The 13,261-nt window shown below is 42.9% G+C and overlaps 1 protein-coding gene across 6 annotated transcripts in view; it reads right to left on the reverse strand.

Moving 5' to 3' along the window:
• Positions 1-13,261, reverse strand: part of LOC116062213 (serine/threonine-protein kinase WNK2-like) — a 54,904-nt gene that overhangs the window by 5,979 nt on the left and 35,664 nt on the right. For 4 of the 6 annotated variants that reach the window (XM_031316846.2, XM_031316845.2, XM_031316856.2 and 1 more), the window contains 18 exons: positions 12,072-13,196; positions 11,922-11,960; positions 11,203-11,397; positions 10,622-11,056; positions 9,583-9,918; positions 9,329-9,372; positions 8,042-8,201; positions 7,819-7,935; positions 7,077-7,247; positions 6,777-6,828; positions 6,392-6,490; positions 5,173-5,960; positions 4,682-4,739; positions 4,516-4,589; positions 3,670-4,319; positions 2,792-3,018; positions 2,362-2,586; positions 530-628 (listed from right to left, as the gene is read on the reverse strand). In XM_031316846.2, coding sequence (XP_031172706.1) covers positions 530-628; positions 2,362-2,586; positions 2,792-3,018; positions 3,670-4,319; positions 4,516-4,589; positions 4,682-4,739; positions 5,173-5,960; positions 6,392-6,490; positions 6,777-6,828; positions 7,077-7,247; positions 7,819-7,935; positions 8,042-8,201; positions 9,329-9,372; positions 9,583-9,918; positions 10,622-11,056; positions 11,203-11,397; positions 11,922-11,960; positions 12,072-13,196 — 4,894 coding nt within the window. The remainder of the gene's footprint in view (positions 1-529; positions 629-2,361; positions 2,587-2,791; positions 3,019-3,669; positions 4,320-4,515; positions 4,590-4,681; positions 4,740-5,172; positions 5,961-6,391; positions 6,491-6,776; positions 6,829-7,076; positions 7,248-7,818; positions 7,936-8,041; positions 8,202-9,328; positions 9,373-9,582; positions 9,919-10,621; positions 11,057-11,202; positions 11,398-11,921; positions 11,961-12,071; positions 13,197-13,261) is intronic. The other 2 variants (XM_031316847.2, XM_036008301.1) reach the window with 2 other exon arrangements.

Genomic DNA, 13,261 nt, shown 5'->3' on the forward strand with positions numbered 1-13,261 from the left:
AGCCGAATAGTGTGGGTAACAGATCAAGGCAGCAACATAATCAAAGCCCTGGAATCATATAGGAGACTTTCCGGCCCGGCCCGAGGATAGCAGCGGAAAATATCGGCTCGGGCAGAGAATCTAAACTCTAAAAGTCATAGGCCAAAACACAGGCTACACAGAAATGTGACCTGCTTCATTGATTGCTTGAAGATGAAAAAGAAACATTTCCTGGCTGCACAAGCCCTTGATTCTGGTGACGTGTGCCTATGTTAGCTAGATTCAGTTGAATTTGTGCATGTCCTGGATATTCTCTGGCGGCCAGAAAAAATATATCATACAGACCACATGCTTTGAGGTCGTTGAGGGAGGGGGGCGAGGGGTAGGGGTAGAAAATGGGTGATGTATTTCAGGTGAATAGGCCTGTGAGGAGGGTGAAATAGAAGATCCACTATATTACAGAAAAAATTGGTTGATAGAAGAGAGAGGCAGGTTAAATGAACAGAAGATGGAAATGAGTGAGGGGAAATATTAAAGAACAAATACAAACAGATGGACAGAGACACAGGTCCACTGAGGAATCTAGTGCGTGGTTTGCTACTAGATTTATAGGTGACTCTCTCTGACGTTTGGTGGTAAACCGTCCAGCCTGTAAAAATGAATATAAGAGGGAAGAAGAGAAGAAACAAGAGAGACACTTTGTAAAAGTGTACAGAGACTGGGATGAGAAACCCCCACCATCAAAAGCACCAGCAAAGGAGTGCACGATTACAGGACCCCACTACAGTGTAATATCTGGTAATTAATGAGAAATTTCAGCCAATATACAACTGATAATAGAGCGTTATTAGGGGAGCTCAGGAACTACCGGGTAAGGGTATTGTGGTTGTATGCTTGGGTTTTGACCCTGATATTATTGGTTTGTTTGTCTATTAATTTAATATTGCTTGTTTAATGGGGTCAGATTTACAGCTTGTAGTAATTTGCACCTGTCTCTAAATGTGCTTTTGTCATAGCATAAAATCAGAAAATACACTACAACATAAGATTAAAATGTAGTAAATAAAATTGTACCGAAAAAAACAAAAAAACTTCATTACGTTGCATCAAAATGATCAACTAATAATAATAATAATAATAATAATAATCTGTTAAAAAATATTTGAGTAAATTAAAAAGAAAATACATTTGAACCACAACATCTCAAAGAAATAAATCAGCCAGTTACACAAAAAAGATAGACTGAGGCGTAGGTGCAACATTATTAGCTGCATAAAGCTGTTGGGTTCTATCTTACAGTAAGTTTAACAAAATCAAAACCTTTCAAACTAAAAAACATGGCAAACTGCTACAGATTCAAATGATAAAACTAGGAGGGAGGGATACTGTGGTCACTAAAAAGGATATCCCATCCCATTGCTAACTCCAAAATACTGTTAGCAAACTACATAAAAGAGCCATGTTTTAGTGGTTACAGGTGTTACTGACTGTTAGAATGTAGACAGCTCTTGGTTTTACAATAGCCAAGAGTACAGTGACCAACCTTTTAGCCTTAACATGTGTCTATTTATTGTGTCTAACTATTTTTGTCTGTCTTAACTTGTAGTAGATTTAAACGTGGCTTGGTTAATAATTTGGTTATATAATGGCTGCTGAAAAACAATGAGCCATATTTATTAAGTATTATTTATTATCAATATCTTATCTTCTATACTGTGGATTATAGTAGATTAACTGAGAATCATTTTCCATGATTTTTTATTTTATATTTTACTTTTTAGAACCCATGTACATGTCATTTTTACATCAAGTTCTTGGCATGAACTGACTATTAACTCACTGTTCTTTATTTCTCCCAGGTTACATAAACAAAGTACAAGTTTGTGAATTTAAATTGTGAACTTTAAAATGTGTACCACTTGAATTATTGGATAATGTGCCAACCCCAGCTTTCAAGCAATTATTGGTTATCTTTTTTTTTATTTTCAAATCGAAATTCCTATTACTTGCATAATGGTACAGATGGTATATGCCAGGACGCAATATTGATGTATAGCACATACTCTAAGTACCACTTCTCCTTTTCTCAATCAGACAGATGCTAGCCATCTCATACATACATTTACAAATGTTTATGTTTACCATATGGCTAAAATGTTATATATGTAGTATTTTAAGTGGTATTACACGCATTATGAGGTGTGTTTGTGTCTGTAATCCTTTGAGATGAGACTCTTGAACCTTCTACTTGCAAAATGTTGTCCATGGACAGAATGGACAACATTAACACTGTTAAGCATTTACCTTAGCCCTAGTGGCTGTTTTGTAGATAGCATGTCCCATCCACACACATCAGCATGCACATGAACCTATAATGTGTACCTTGGCCAGGGCCAGCTTGGTTGGCTGTTCCATCACCGTGTAGCCCAGCGTAGATGTTGTCTGAGGAGAAAGAGCCCTTTAAGGAACAGGGTTGCTGGGTGTGGACCTGCTCTGGGGCGGCACTGGGCTCAGTGCTGGAGCTAGAGCTGCCACTGGAGTGGGCAGAGCCATCTGACAGAACTGAACTTTTAGCCGGGGAGCTGGATGAACTGGCAGCACTCTCGCCTTGGAGCAAAAAATTTAAAAAAATAAAAGAAAGAAAAAAGTGTGAGTCAGAGTGAATCACTTGCGAATCACACACTCCTACGGTTTTCTGAACCTGACGCCATTCCTGTGTTTTTCACTTGTGTGCTTCAGTCTGAAAATGCTCTCCCATACACACAAATCATCCCATAAACCACTTGTCACTACACCATCCAAACCCACACACCTTTCCTCTCTGTGGAGGTGTTAAGATTGTTTTTGAGCTGCTGCACCATCGGATTGAGCAGTTTTCCAGCCTTCAGCTTGTGTTTGCTGGCCCTGCGTCTGCGACCACTTGGGGGTGCAGCATGAAGTAGGCTGACATTGGGGGGCAGCGTTTTGCCCAGCTCAGTGTACAGATGCTCAATCTCACTTCTCTGGAACGCCTGCAGCTCAGAGATCTCCTTCATGTGTCTAGTGAGAAGGTACAGGGAGAGAACAGACAGAAATTAACTGGCTGCTATTCAATTTCGGCATCTTTTTTTCATTCTTTTTTTAAGCATTGCCTCCGTAATACACTCTCTATGTGTAGTCCACTAAAGCCTCTGTCATTGGATCTTGCAGTCATAAAACCTGCATCAAGGGACATCCTTAGATTAGCATGGCCTGTCTACTTGTTGGTAAAAAGTTACTAACATTTGTTTTCATACCATTACTTTAGGACTTTTCGTATACTAGCACAGATTCACGCTGCTACTTGCAGCCTTAAGTCATACTTAATTAGTTAGTCATCAGTCATTTTCAATAAAGTGGTGAAGCGCCCGTATTTTTAATACCTTGGTAATGTAATACTTCAATAATCAATCATGTTGGGAGAGGATAAGCCTCATTTGCCAAAATGTCTTGACAACCAGGCAGTCATGACCATTAAACATGATTACGTCTATTGTCAATTACTATTGTCGGTTAACACAACCTTGTTTTCTGCCAAATGCCATAATGGTAAATTAAATCATGCACAGACTTCTGATGACTATGCAGAGGAGCTTACCTACACATACATACAGACGATGCAACACATTTGTGCAGCTGTGGATGAATGCATATGTGTGTAAGTTACTTTACTTTTCTTTCAGCTTCTGCAGTTCTTTCCTCATATCTGCATCCTCAAACTCAGAGTCATTGTCACTGCTGATGTAGGATGAGTGGGCATGTCCTGCAGAAGGTGAGGGAACGTGACCATTCATTGCCGCGGGCGGTCGGCTTGGTGAATCAGAGCTCTGCTCACTTTTGCTCCGACCAGAGCGCCGCAGGAAGGCCACTGCCCTCTTCATGAGGTCGCTTCCACTGTGCTCAGACAGGGCATGAGCTGGGGGAGCGGGGTGGGCTGGAGGAAGGGCTATGCTGTTGCTGTCTTCATCTGCTGAGTCAGAGTAGTGGTGAGAGGAGTGGTGGTAGTTGTGATGAGTCGGCGTATCAATCGTCTGGGCCCGGGGAATATGGCCTGGGGTGACATCAGGGCTGGAAGTGGGGGTGGCTTGGTAGAAGTTTGGTGGGGCAGAGTAACGGTTACTACTGTGGAGTTTGGATGTTCCTGCATTCTCATGATAGGCTGCAGCTGTCACAGATCTGCCCTTGGCCACACAGTCCTCATTCCTGCCTGGGCCCTGGGTCTGGCTGTGAGACCCTCCAGAACCACTAGAGGGTGCTGGGGAACTGCCAGTCGTCTTGTTTTTCTCTAAACGACAAATGGCATCTGGTGGAGTGGGGATGATCTGAAAGGAAGAGAAGCCCTTGTTCATAACAAAATCAGGGTCCATAAACATCATCAACCAATGCAATTTTAAGCAACAAACTGGACCCAGGACAAACACTGGAATAAGTCATGACCTGTAATATAATTTAATTTGGTCAAAAAGACATTTGTATTGAGCAGATGTGCCCTCAAGGGTTTTGAAAGTGGCAGCTTACTTGAAAACGGCTTTTGGAGCTATATGAACTGGAGCTGGTGGTCACATCTCTTCTGTTCAAAACCCTGTTAGTGGCTGAAGGAGGAGAAAGAAGGTTTCAAAACAAATGATTCTCTTATCATGCAGTAATATTGTGATTTGGACATTACATAGATAATGTTACCTACCTGCCACTGAAGAGTCACTTAGTGCACCCACGCTATCTGTGCTCTCAGGAATCTGAGGCTAACAGAGAAAAAGAGAAGGGTGTGTGTGTGGGAGGTTGCAATCATTTGAATAGTGGCGAGTGGTAAATCGCTACATGCGCTAGATCAGTGTGGTAAGGCTAGCCATTATCCTCTCCTGACCTCAGTTTTGTCTGAATGAGTCAGACCCTGATTTGTTTTTGGAAGCATGCACACAAAGAAACACGCACACAAAATGAAGCTGCCAGAGAAAGAGATCATGATGAATTATGGTGCTGACGGCAGTCATTTTGTTACCCTAACCCTCTTTCTAATCATAGTGCTCTTTACAGCCAAGCCAATAGTCAAATCAATGACAGTGCAAGGAAACGATTCAATGATGATGCCATTAATTAGCTCCTAACCAATGTTTGAATGCTCAGATCTCACTCACACACACACACACACACACACACACACACACACAATTTTACCAGCTGCTCCCCCTTCTTCTTTGTAAGTGCTCCCTCTGTGCTTTGGCCTTCTGAGACTGGAGGTGAGCTTACTCCCTCTGTACTGGAGGCCTGGGGGTCAGATGCAGTGCTAGAGGCCTGGGAGGGAGCATGCTCCTGGTACAACAGGTTTCTCAGCTTCTCATCCAATGTCTTGATGGTGCGGTCTGCAAACTCCACTCTGCGTGGTCCCTCACTGTCCGACTCTCCTGGCCCCCCACTTACTGGCTGCGGTTGGCTTGTGGACTGGGAGTTCTGATGTCCTGGACTCTGGGGCTGGGAGGTGACTGTCCCAGGCTGCATGGGCGTGGCATAAGGTTGCTGCAGGACCACAGACTGATGGGAGGTCAGCTGAGGGGGTAGTTCTCCAGTAGGACTGGCCTTCTGGTTGGGCTGATTAGTTTGAGAAGAGGTCAAACCACTAACTGCTTCTTTATCAATAGCATTCACATTCAGAGAGACAGGTGGCACAATAGCGCAGCATGGAATGTCCTTTACCATAGAGACAGCAGAGATGCAAGGCTCTTCCACAGGAAGGGAGTTGTGATGGCTGGCACCAACAGCAGCAAGGGGATGTTTATTTATACAGGGCTGAGGCTGCTGGATCCGTGTTTTTTCAATGTTTTGGTCTTGAGGTTGCAATGAGGTCTGAGCTGCAGGGAGCAGAGAGGAGGAGGATGGGCTTTGGGAGGATAAAGATGTGACTGGGGGAGTCACTGCAGTCGTGTTGCTGTTGGGCCTGACTGAGGATGAGGCAGACTTTTCAGATTCTGGAGAAATAAAAAGATTAGCGTTAATTGGGAGTAGAACAGATTTGGAGTTAAACGGCCAAGGCCATAAAGAAGAGAGGCTGGGTTCTGCGGTTGCCAGTGTGTTATCAACATCACAGCTTGTCTTCCCCCACCAGGCTCTGTCAGCTGGAGTTAGATCCTGCCCTTCATTTCTGCCTAGAACCACTGAAGAAGCGCTCTTATATAACTGACCCCAACGGATGAACCACAAAGAAGCACACTCTGATGCATGCACAGCGTCTTCACTATCAACAGCAGCAAGACACAAACGATTCAGTTTCAGTCCTATAGAAAATATACTCCTGGCAGAGAAAGCTGCTGCTCATATTAAAGAATTCCGTTTAGTAAGTAGTGAATCTCAAGACATCAAGGAAGCATTAATGATACTTTGTATTACTGAGTGTGCATACCCTGGGCTGTAGAGGTGTGAGATGTAGTCTTTTCTTTATCTAACACAGGCGTCTCAGCGACAGGGCAGATGATAAACCAGCGTTTGCCAGTGTGGAGGACTTTCAAGGACAGAGAGAAAGAAAAAGATCATAAATGCACATATACTATAAAATCAATTCAGTAGAATAGCTAAAAGGTAATGAACACTTTGGAATCAAAAAAACAAAAGCATGGGAGAATACAAACAGATTTCAAAGTAATTCATAAAATCATCCATTGTCACATCACCACAGGCCTCATAAGAATACAGATGTACAGGGAGGCAGCTAAGTTTAACTGGAACTGAAAAGTGTGAGTGAATTTTCTTGAGTGAATCTACAAGATCCAGGTGGCTCAGAGTCTTACCATTTTGCTGGTACACCAGCTGTGGTGTGCTGGGTGCGAAAGCCTTCAATCCCTAAAGAAAAGCAAGAATTACTACACAGATTTGATGCAGGTGTATCGATTTAATAGGCATTTAAATATGTCCTCAATCAGCCAAAGAGCTGAACATCAGGAACAAATTCAGTTAAAGATCAATTCAGATCAAAATATCACATCAGCAAGAATAGTATTTTTGGCAGCGTTGCATGCAAAATCATCTTGAGAGTACGGTAGACAGATTGTGCCATCGCAACTATTAACTGTCAACAGTTACTTTCTCACCTCTGTTCCCAGAGCGCCAGCTCCCTCACATTGTTTGGGACTGCCTCCTTCGGCAGAGTTCCTCTCACTTTCGGCGTCTTCACTCAGCAAGTCCTCAGCCTTGTCCACAATGTCCTTCAGTTGCTCGATAAACACTTCTTTTTCTAAAGGCAGAATGAAATCATTCTGCACCTGAAGGGCACAATGGAGAAAAAGGTAACAGGACATTACAGGTTTAAGCTTAACAAGCAATGTTTAAAACAATACTGTGCCAGGGACAACAGAAGTATTAGCATTTTTAGGAGGGGAAAAACATTTTAAGAGTAAACAAAATTCCAGATACATTCTCTATTCAATTTGAGGCCGAAGAAAATCCATGGACTACTTTTGCATAATATAATAAGTTTATTAAGTATTTATGTGTCTAAGCATTTCACATCATAAAAGTTAATTAAATATATTGGTTAACTGAAGTAAGTAAAAAATAAAAAGTAGGTGTTTGCCTTGGACAACCTATATTATACATGGTAAGTTGGTGGAGCCATAAATATTTATCTATCTATAAATATGAATTAGTTGGGATTGGAGGAGAGAAATAGCAGGAGAGAGAGACAGACAAACATTTTTGCTGCATTGCAGCTCAGAAAAGCAATACAGGGAGTTTCAGAGTTCTGAGCCACAATAAAGCATCTCAGGCAGCTTACCACACGCTACAAATACCTTTGCATCAATTGAAGGGGCAGTGACTTTGTCTTGTACTTACCATGTATGTAGCAATCTCTTCCGGTGCATCTCCATCCAGGTCAAACTTGAAAGTAACCATTTTGTGGTTATGAGTTTCCAACTGACATTCTACCATCTTATCGCCAGTGTTACACACCTGCAACAAGAGCAGACACAATAAATTAATTGTCTGCTATTACATTATTATTGAACATTGGTTTAAAGAAATGTTTTCCTTGTTGGAATATATTTTGGTTACCCACATTGAGCATGCTGAGCTTTGGCCTGCTAGTCTTCTCTTGCCGAGAACGAGTGCGTGTGGACCTGCGGTGGTGTTTGCGGATTTTCCCTTCGCCTTTACCTCCATATGTCCCCTCGTAACCATCACTCATCTCCTTTCCTGACGTGGCATCAGAGTTGAGACTGGTTTTGGTGAGGATAGGCAAGTACATCAGTGTAAGCTTGTATTGCTTTATTCATGAATACATTAATACTGAGCACACAGCTCTACGTTGAAGTAGGCTATTAGTTTCAATATTACAAAGTCAAACATGTTCAAAATTGTAGCCCAAATAAAGATCATGGATTGACAAAAGTAGTATGTATGTATGTGTATATATATATATATATATATATATGAATAACAGTATATAAAAGGTGTGTGATTAATAAAAAAGGAAGTGTGTGTCACACAATCTTCTGGGTGTAATTGATAAATCTTGTAGTGGAAATGGAAAAAGGCTAATGGGTCTTTACCTCCCTGCCTCAATATGGAGTTTAGTGAAAAGGTTTTGCTAAGTTTTATCGTTGCTCTGGAATGCCTGCAGGATTTGGCAAAAGCCTGATATATCAACCATGGGAGACGCTAAACTCCACATGAGCTTGAAGGGGATATAGATTTGTGGGGGATTAGCTATCTTCTATCCATTATGAAAGAACAACTGAACTTTCTGAAATGTAAAGCTGCTGGTCACAATGATATGACAGATCGATAGATGCCATGAGTGTTCATCAAAGTGCACTCTGGTTTTACAGACATTTGTGTATAGCTGGAGAGCTGTCCTTTTGTCAAAGTAATGCCAGAAAAATAGACGGCTGTCAACTAGGTCTACATTACACAACAAGTAATACAGTATAAGAAATGGGACCGGTTTTACTTTAGGAGGAACAGCTAGCTACTTAGGAGTTGTTCCATCATTATTTTCTAAAAGGCAAACAAGGTTGCCTCCTTTGCCTCGGGGAGTGTAAACAAATGGGCAAAGGCAATGCTTTTGATAGTGTTAAGCTTTGTGTTTAATTACTTTTTGTTTGCAACAAAAAAAAACAATGTAGCCAACCAATGCATGTTCTACTCGGCATCCTTTCAACATGGCACTTTCCTGAGTATAGAGCCTCTAATTCTTTAAGTCGTAAGACCAACTGCATTGTGTCAACATTCATGTCACTGCTTATCAGGCAGAAGGCTAACTAGGGATTAATGTCCATTTGACAGAACCTGAGAGCTGGCTGAGATCACCTGCAAACATGGTTGAGGGGAAAGAAGCTAGTACCTGTCATAGCTATGTCCTTCAGTGTGTCTCTCTGCAGCTTGATCCTACAGAAAGAACAAATAAAGAAACAAACAAGCAGAGAGAAGGAATAAAAGAGATGAACATGTATTGGGTAATTTAGATTACGTTCCTGACAGTGACTAGAGAGGAAGTACAGTGATACAACATGTGAGTGCACTGGTATATATTTGCAAAGCAAGGTGGGCAGAGGAAGAAATGAGAACTAACAAAATGTGGAAATCATATGCCCATACCTCAGCGTTGGTCTCTGTTGGACCCTGACCTACAGCTCCAGTGAGACTACTGAGCTGTTTCTGCTGAGTCAGACTGGAACTAGCAGACCCAGATGACGCTCTCTGAAAGTCAGAGGGCTGAAGCACAGGAATCTGGCTCTGAACCTGACTCTGGGCCTGCAGGGCCAGCTGGCATGGATTATTGTTGTCCAGCTGGGCTGCAGTAGTGACTGTGCACGGGTCTGACCCATTCAGCAAAGGTGAGGAGAAGACTGCAGGGTGGGTGAGCTGAGCGGGCTGGACTGGCTGAGCAGAGGGGACAAGCTCAGGATTGCTGATCTGGGCCTGCTGAACCTGCTGTAAAAGACAAACCAGATAACACATTTGTATTATACATGATGAGGTTATTCTGGAAAACTCTGAGTCCTTTGCAGACATTTTGAGATATTCAAACATTTGGCTGTCTTCTTGAGAATAATTCCTCAAAAATATTTAACAGGATCTCCATCTATGAAGTACAGTATGAATAACAACAGTTATTAGCAAAGACTTAAGTCATTTTTCCATTTGCACTAGGGCTGGGCAACATATGGGTATAATATCGACATCTATATTTGAGTCTAGATAACGTCTTAAATGTTTGGTATCGTAATATTACACAAGTGTTGTCTTTTCCTGGTTTTAAAGGCTGCATTACAGTAAAGTGATGACATTTTCTGAACTTACCTTACTAGCTGTTTGATTATTTTCCTTTACCCACTTGGTCATTGTATCCACATTATTGATTATTATTTATCAAAACTCTCACTGTTTAAATATTTTGTGAACACAGCAATAGTAAACCCTACAATATTGCCGCAATATCGACATCTATGTATTTGGTCAAAAATATTGTGATATTAGATTTTTTCCATATCGTCCAGCTCTAATCTGCATTACTTTATCTGATTTATCAGCCGCAGAATAACAGCAACAATCCGACAGAGATTATCACAATCAAAGGTTCCAGTTCACACCCTCTTTGTAAACATCTGCACTCCATTGCAGCAATCATAATTACCTGCATCAGAGGCTGATTGCTGCCATTTGTGGGAGGGTGTGTGTTCTGGCACGTGGCATGTGGGTATGTGTGTATGGGCTGGGTGATTGGTGCGGATATAAATGCAGGTTGTGAATGAGAAGATTCAGATCTAACACTCTGCTGCAGAACAGCGGTGGGCTGGTGCTGTGGGGATGTGGGTCCCACCCTACCCAGCATTGGTGAGGGGGAAGGTATGAGGGACACTGGAGTGGGTGAAACTAACACATTTTCAATGTGCAGAGGAGAAAGGGGGGAGACAGAGGGGGTCACAGGGAGAGTCTGTCCAGGAGAAAGGAAGATGTGATTAAAAGAAGAGGAGGTTGAAGGGTGAGGGGCAGTGCAGGAATGAGGGTAAGAGGATTCACAGGCAGTCACAGCTGTCATCACCTGGATTGTGGGATACTGTGAAGGAAACTGAAGGGAAAAGGAAAAAGGATAAAAACAGAGGAAAATCAAATAATCTAGAGAACAAACATGAGGCTTCAAGATTATTATGCGTTAAGTCTATTATTATTGTTCTGTATAATCCAAGGTAGAAATAACTGCTGAACAGACAATACCTGGGATGGATGTGTTGGTGGTAGAGAGTTTGAAATCTGCAGAGGTTGGAGTTGTTGCTGGACAGTAGCCTGAGCCATTGACTGTTGAGGAGGCAGTGCCTGGGCTGGTGCACTTGAAGCTGACTGGCTGAGATTTTGCCCATGGCTCTGTCCATCTTGTACAAGCTGTGATATGCTATGACCAGCAAGAATATTCTACAGAAGAACAAAAAGAGGAGGGAGAAAAAGAGGAGGAAGTTCAATAATGGCAGGGATTCCGGTTTCATCTCTCAGTTTGGAAATCTGCATTTCCTGCTATTGACCCAGATCAGAATAGCTGACATTTTCCATCCTGTCCCTAAGCCTGGAATGAGTCTGAATCTGCTGCACATACTTGAGCACTGTGTTTATCCCAGAGGAGACACAGAACAAGCCTGGGAGGGCTGGCAGATGCAGCAGCTAAAACCACTGTTATTGTTTTCATTACTGTTTTCCTTCATCTCTTTGTTGGCTGTTGTCCAAGGAAACTCCTGTTGGGCTTTTTATTTTTTTTATTCACCTACTGTCCACCAACACAGCTGCTACCAATTTAGCTGCACCAAATCAAAACCAGGCTACATAATATGACTGGCCTAAAAGCAATAATAGCATTGTCATAAATTATAATGTTTACTTGTTCAAGTGCATTATTTTCTGTCCCTCCCACTGTGACAAATTGTGTTCAGACAAAGGCATTCTACCTGGTTCAGGAAAGCAGCGTTGCAAAGATGGGGTTGAAACTGATGAAAAATTAAAACAGGGTGAGGTCAGAGGAGGGAAAACAAATTTGAAACTGGGGCAATATGTATGCCACCTTGCTACAATATATTGTAGTGATTATCATCCCTCACCTGTTGTCCTCCGTAAGTCTGGGGAGCAGCAGTAGACTGTGCAGACAGGTAGTGGTTCTGAGCTGATGCCGTCTGTTGCTGCAGTGCATTGAGGGCAGAATGTGCATAGTGTTGAGAGGCAGCATCAGGTAGACCAGCAGCAGGGTAACTCTGGTGTGTGGCTGCAACCTGCACAACTGGGAGTGCTGTTGGATGAAGTTGAGAAGCTGGAATATGAGCCTGTTGGACTGTAGACTGGGATACATCCTGGCTCTGTTGTGGAACTGCAGTCTGCATGGCTTTCTGACTGTGCTTCTGTAGAGTTAGGGTGTGTACTTGTTGCTGACCAGGAGACTGAATACTTTGAGAAAGCTGGGTAGGCTGTTGTGCCATTTGTTGGTGTATGGTATGCAGAGTTTCTTGGCTATGCTGGAGTTGAGGCTGAATATGAGCCTGCTCAGCATGTTGTGTTAGTTGTATATTGGACTGAGTATTTAGTTGGTGCTCTTGCTGAATGTTTATCTGTTGGCTGTAAAGTGCTGGTGTCGAGGAGCTCTGACCAGGCTGCTGACTTGGCAGTTTGACGTGTTGCAGTGCGCTGGGAGCTTGTGTAGTATCAGGACACTGGGCAATGGCTGCCATAGTTGGGGCTAAAGATGCAAGAGGGTAGCTTTGTGCTGGCTGCTGTGCTGGCAGAGCGGTCGCTGCTGCAGCAGTCTGTTGCTGAACTGGAGTAGGGTATCCTGATGCAGAGTGAGCCTGTTGTTGAGACACACAGTTCTGACAAGTTTGTTGGACTTTCAAAGGAAAAGTCAAAGAGCTTGCTGCTGTTGCCTGTTGCTGTTGGTGGCATGGTGTTTGGTAGCTCTGCGCAACAAGTTGTGGCACAGCTGATGCTAAAATATTTGCTGCAGCTTGGGTCTGTTGCACACTTGGAGGTGTGTAGCCAGCAGCACTGACTGTATGCTGGACGTTGACTGAACATAGACTAGCTGGAGCTGGTGTTGCAGCACTGTGCTGGCCAGCATATGGAGCAGCAGGGTAACTGTGTCCAGGCTGGAGGCACTGCAGTGGTGTGTGCACTGCTGTGCTGGATGAAGGCAGGCCCTGTACAGATGTTTGATTCGGGTGACCTGCGGAACTGGCCTAAGAAAACAAAGGAGAGAAATTCAAATTAGACCCTCGCGGGACTGAATTTTACCGGTCAAGGA

Source organism: Sander lucioperca, chromosome 12 (genome assembly GCF_008315115.2).
Source record: "Sander lucioperca isolate FBNREF2018 chromosome 12, SLUC_FBN_1.2, whole genome shotgun sequence".
Classification (NCBI taxonomy): Eukaryota; Metazoa; Chordata; class Actinopteri; order Perciformes; family Percidae; genus Sander; species Sander lucioperca.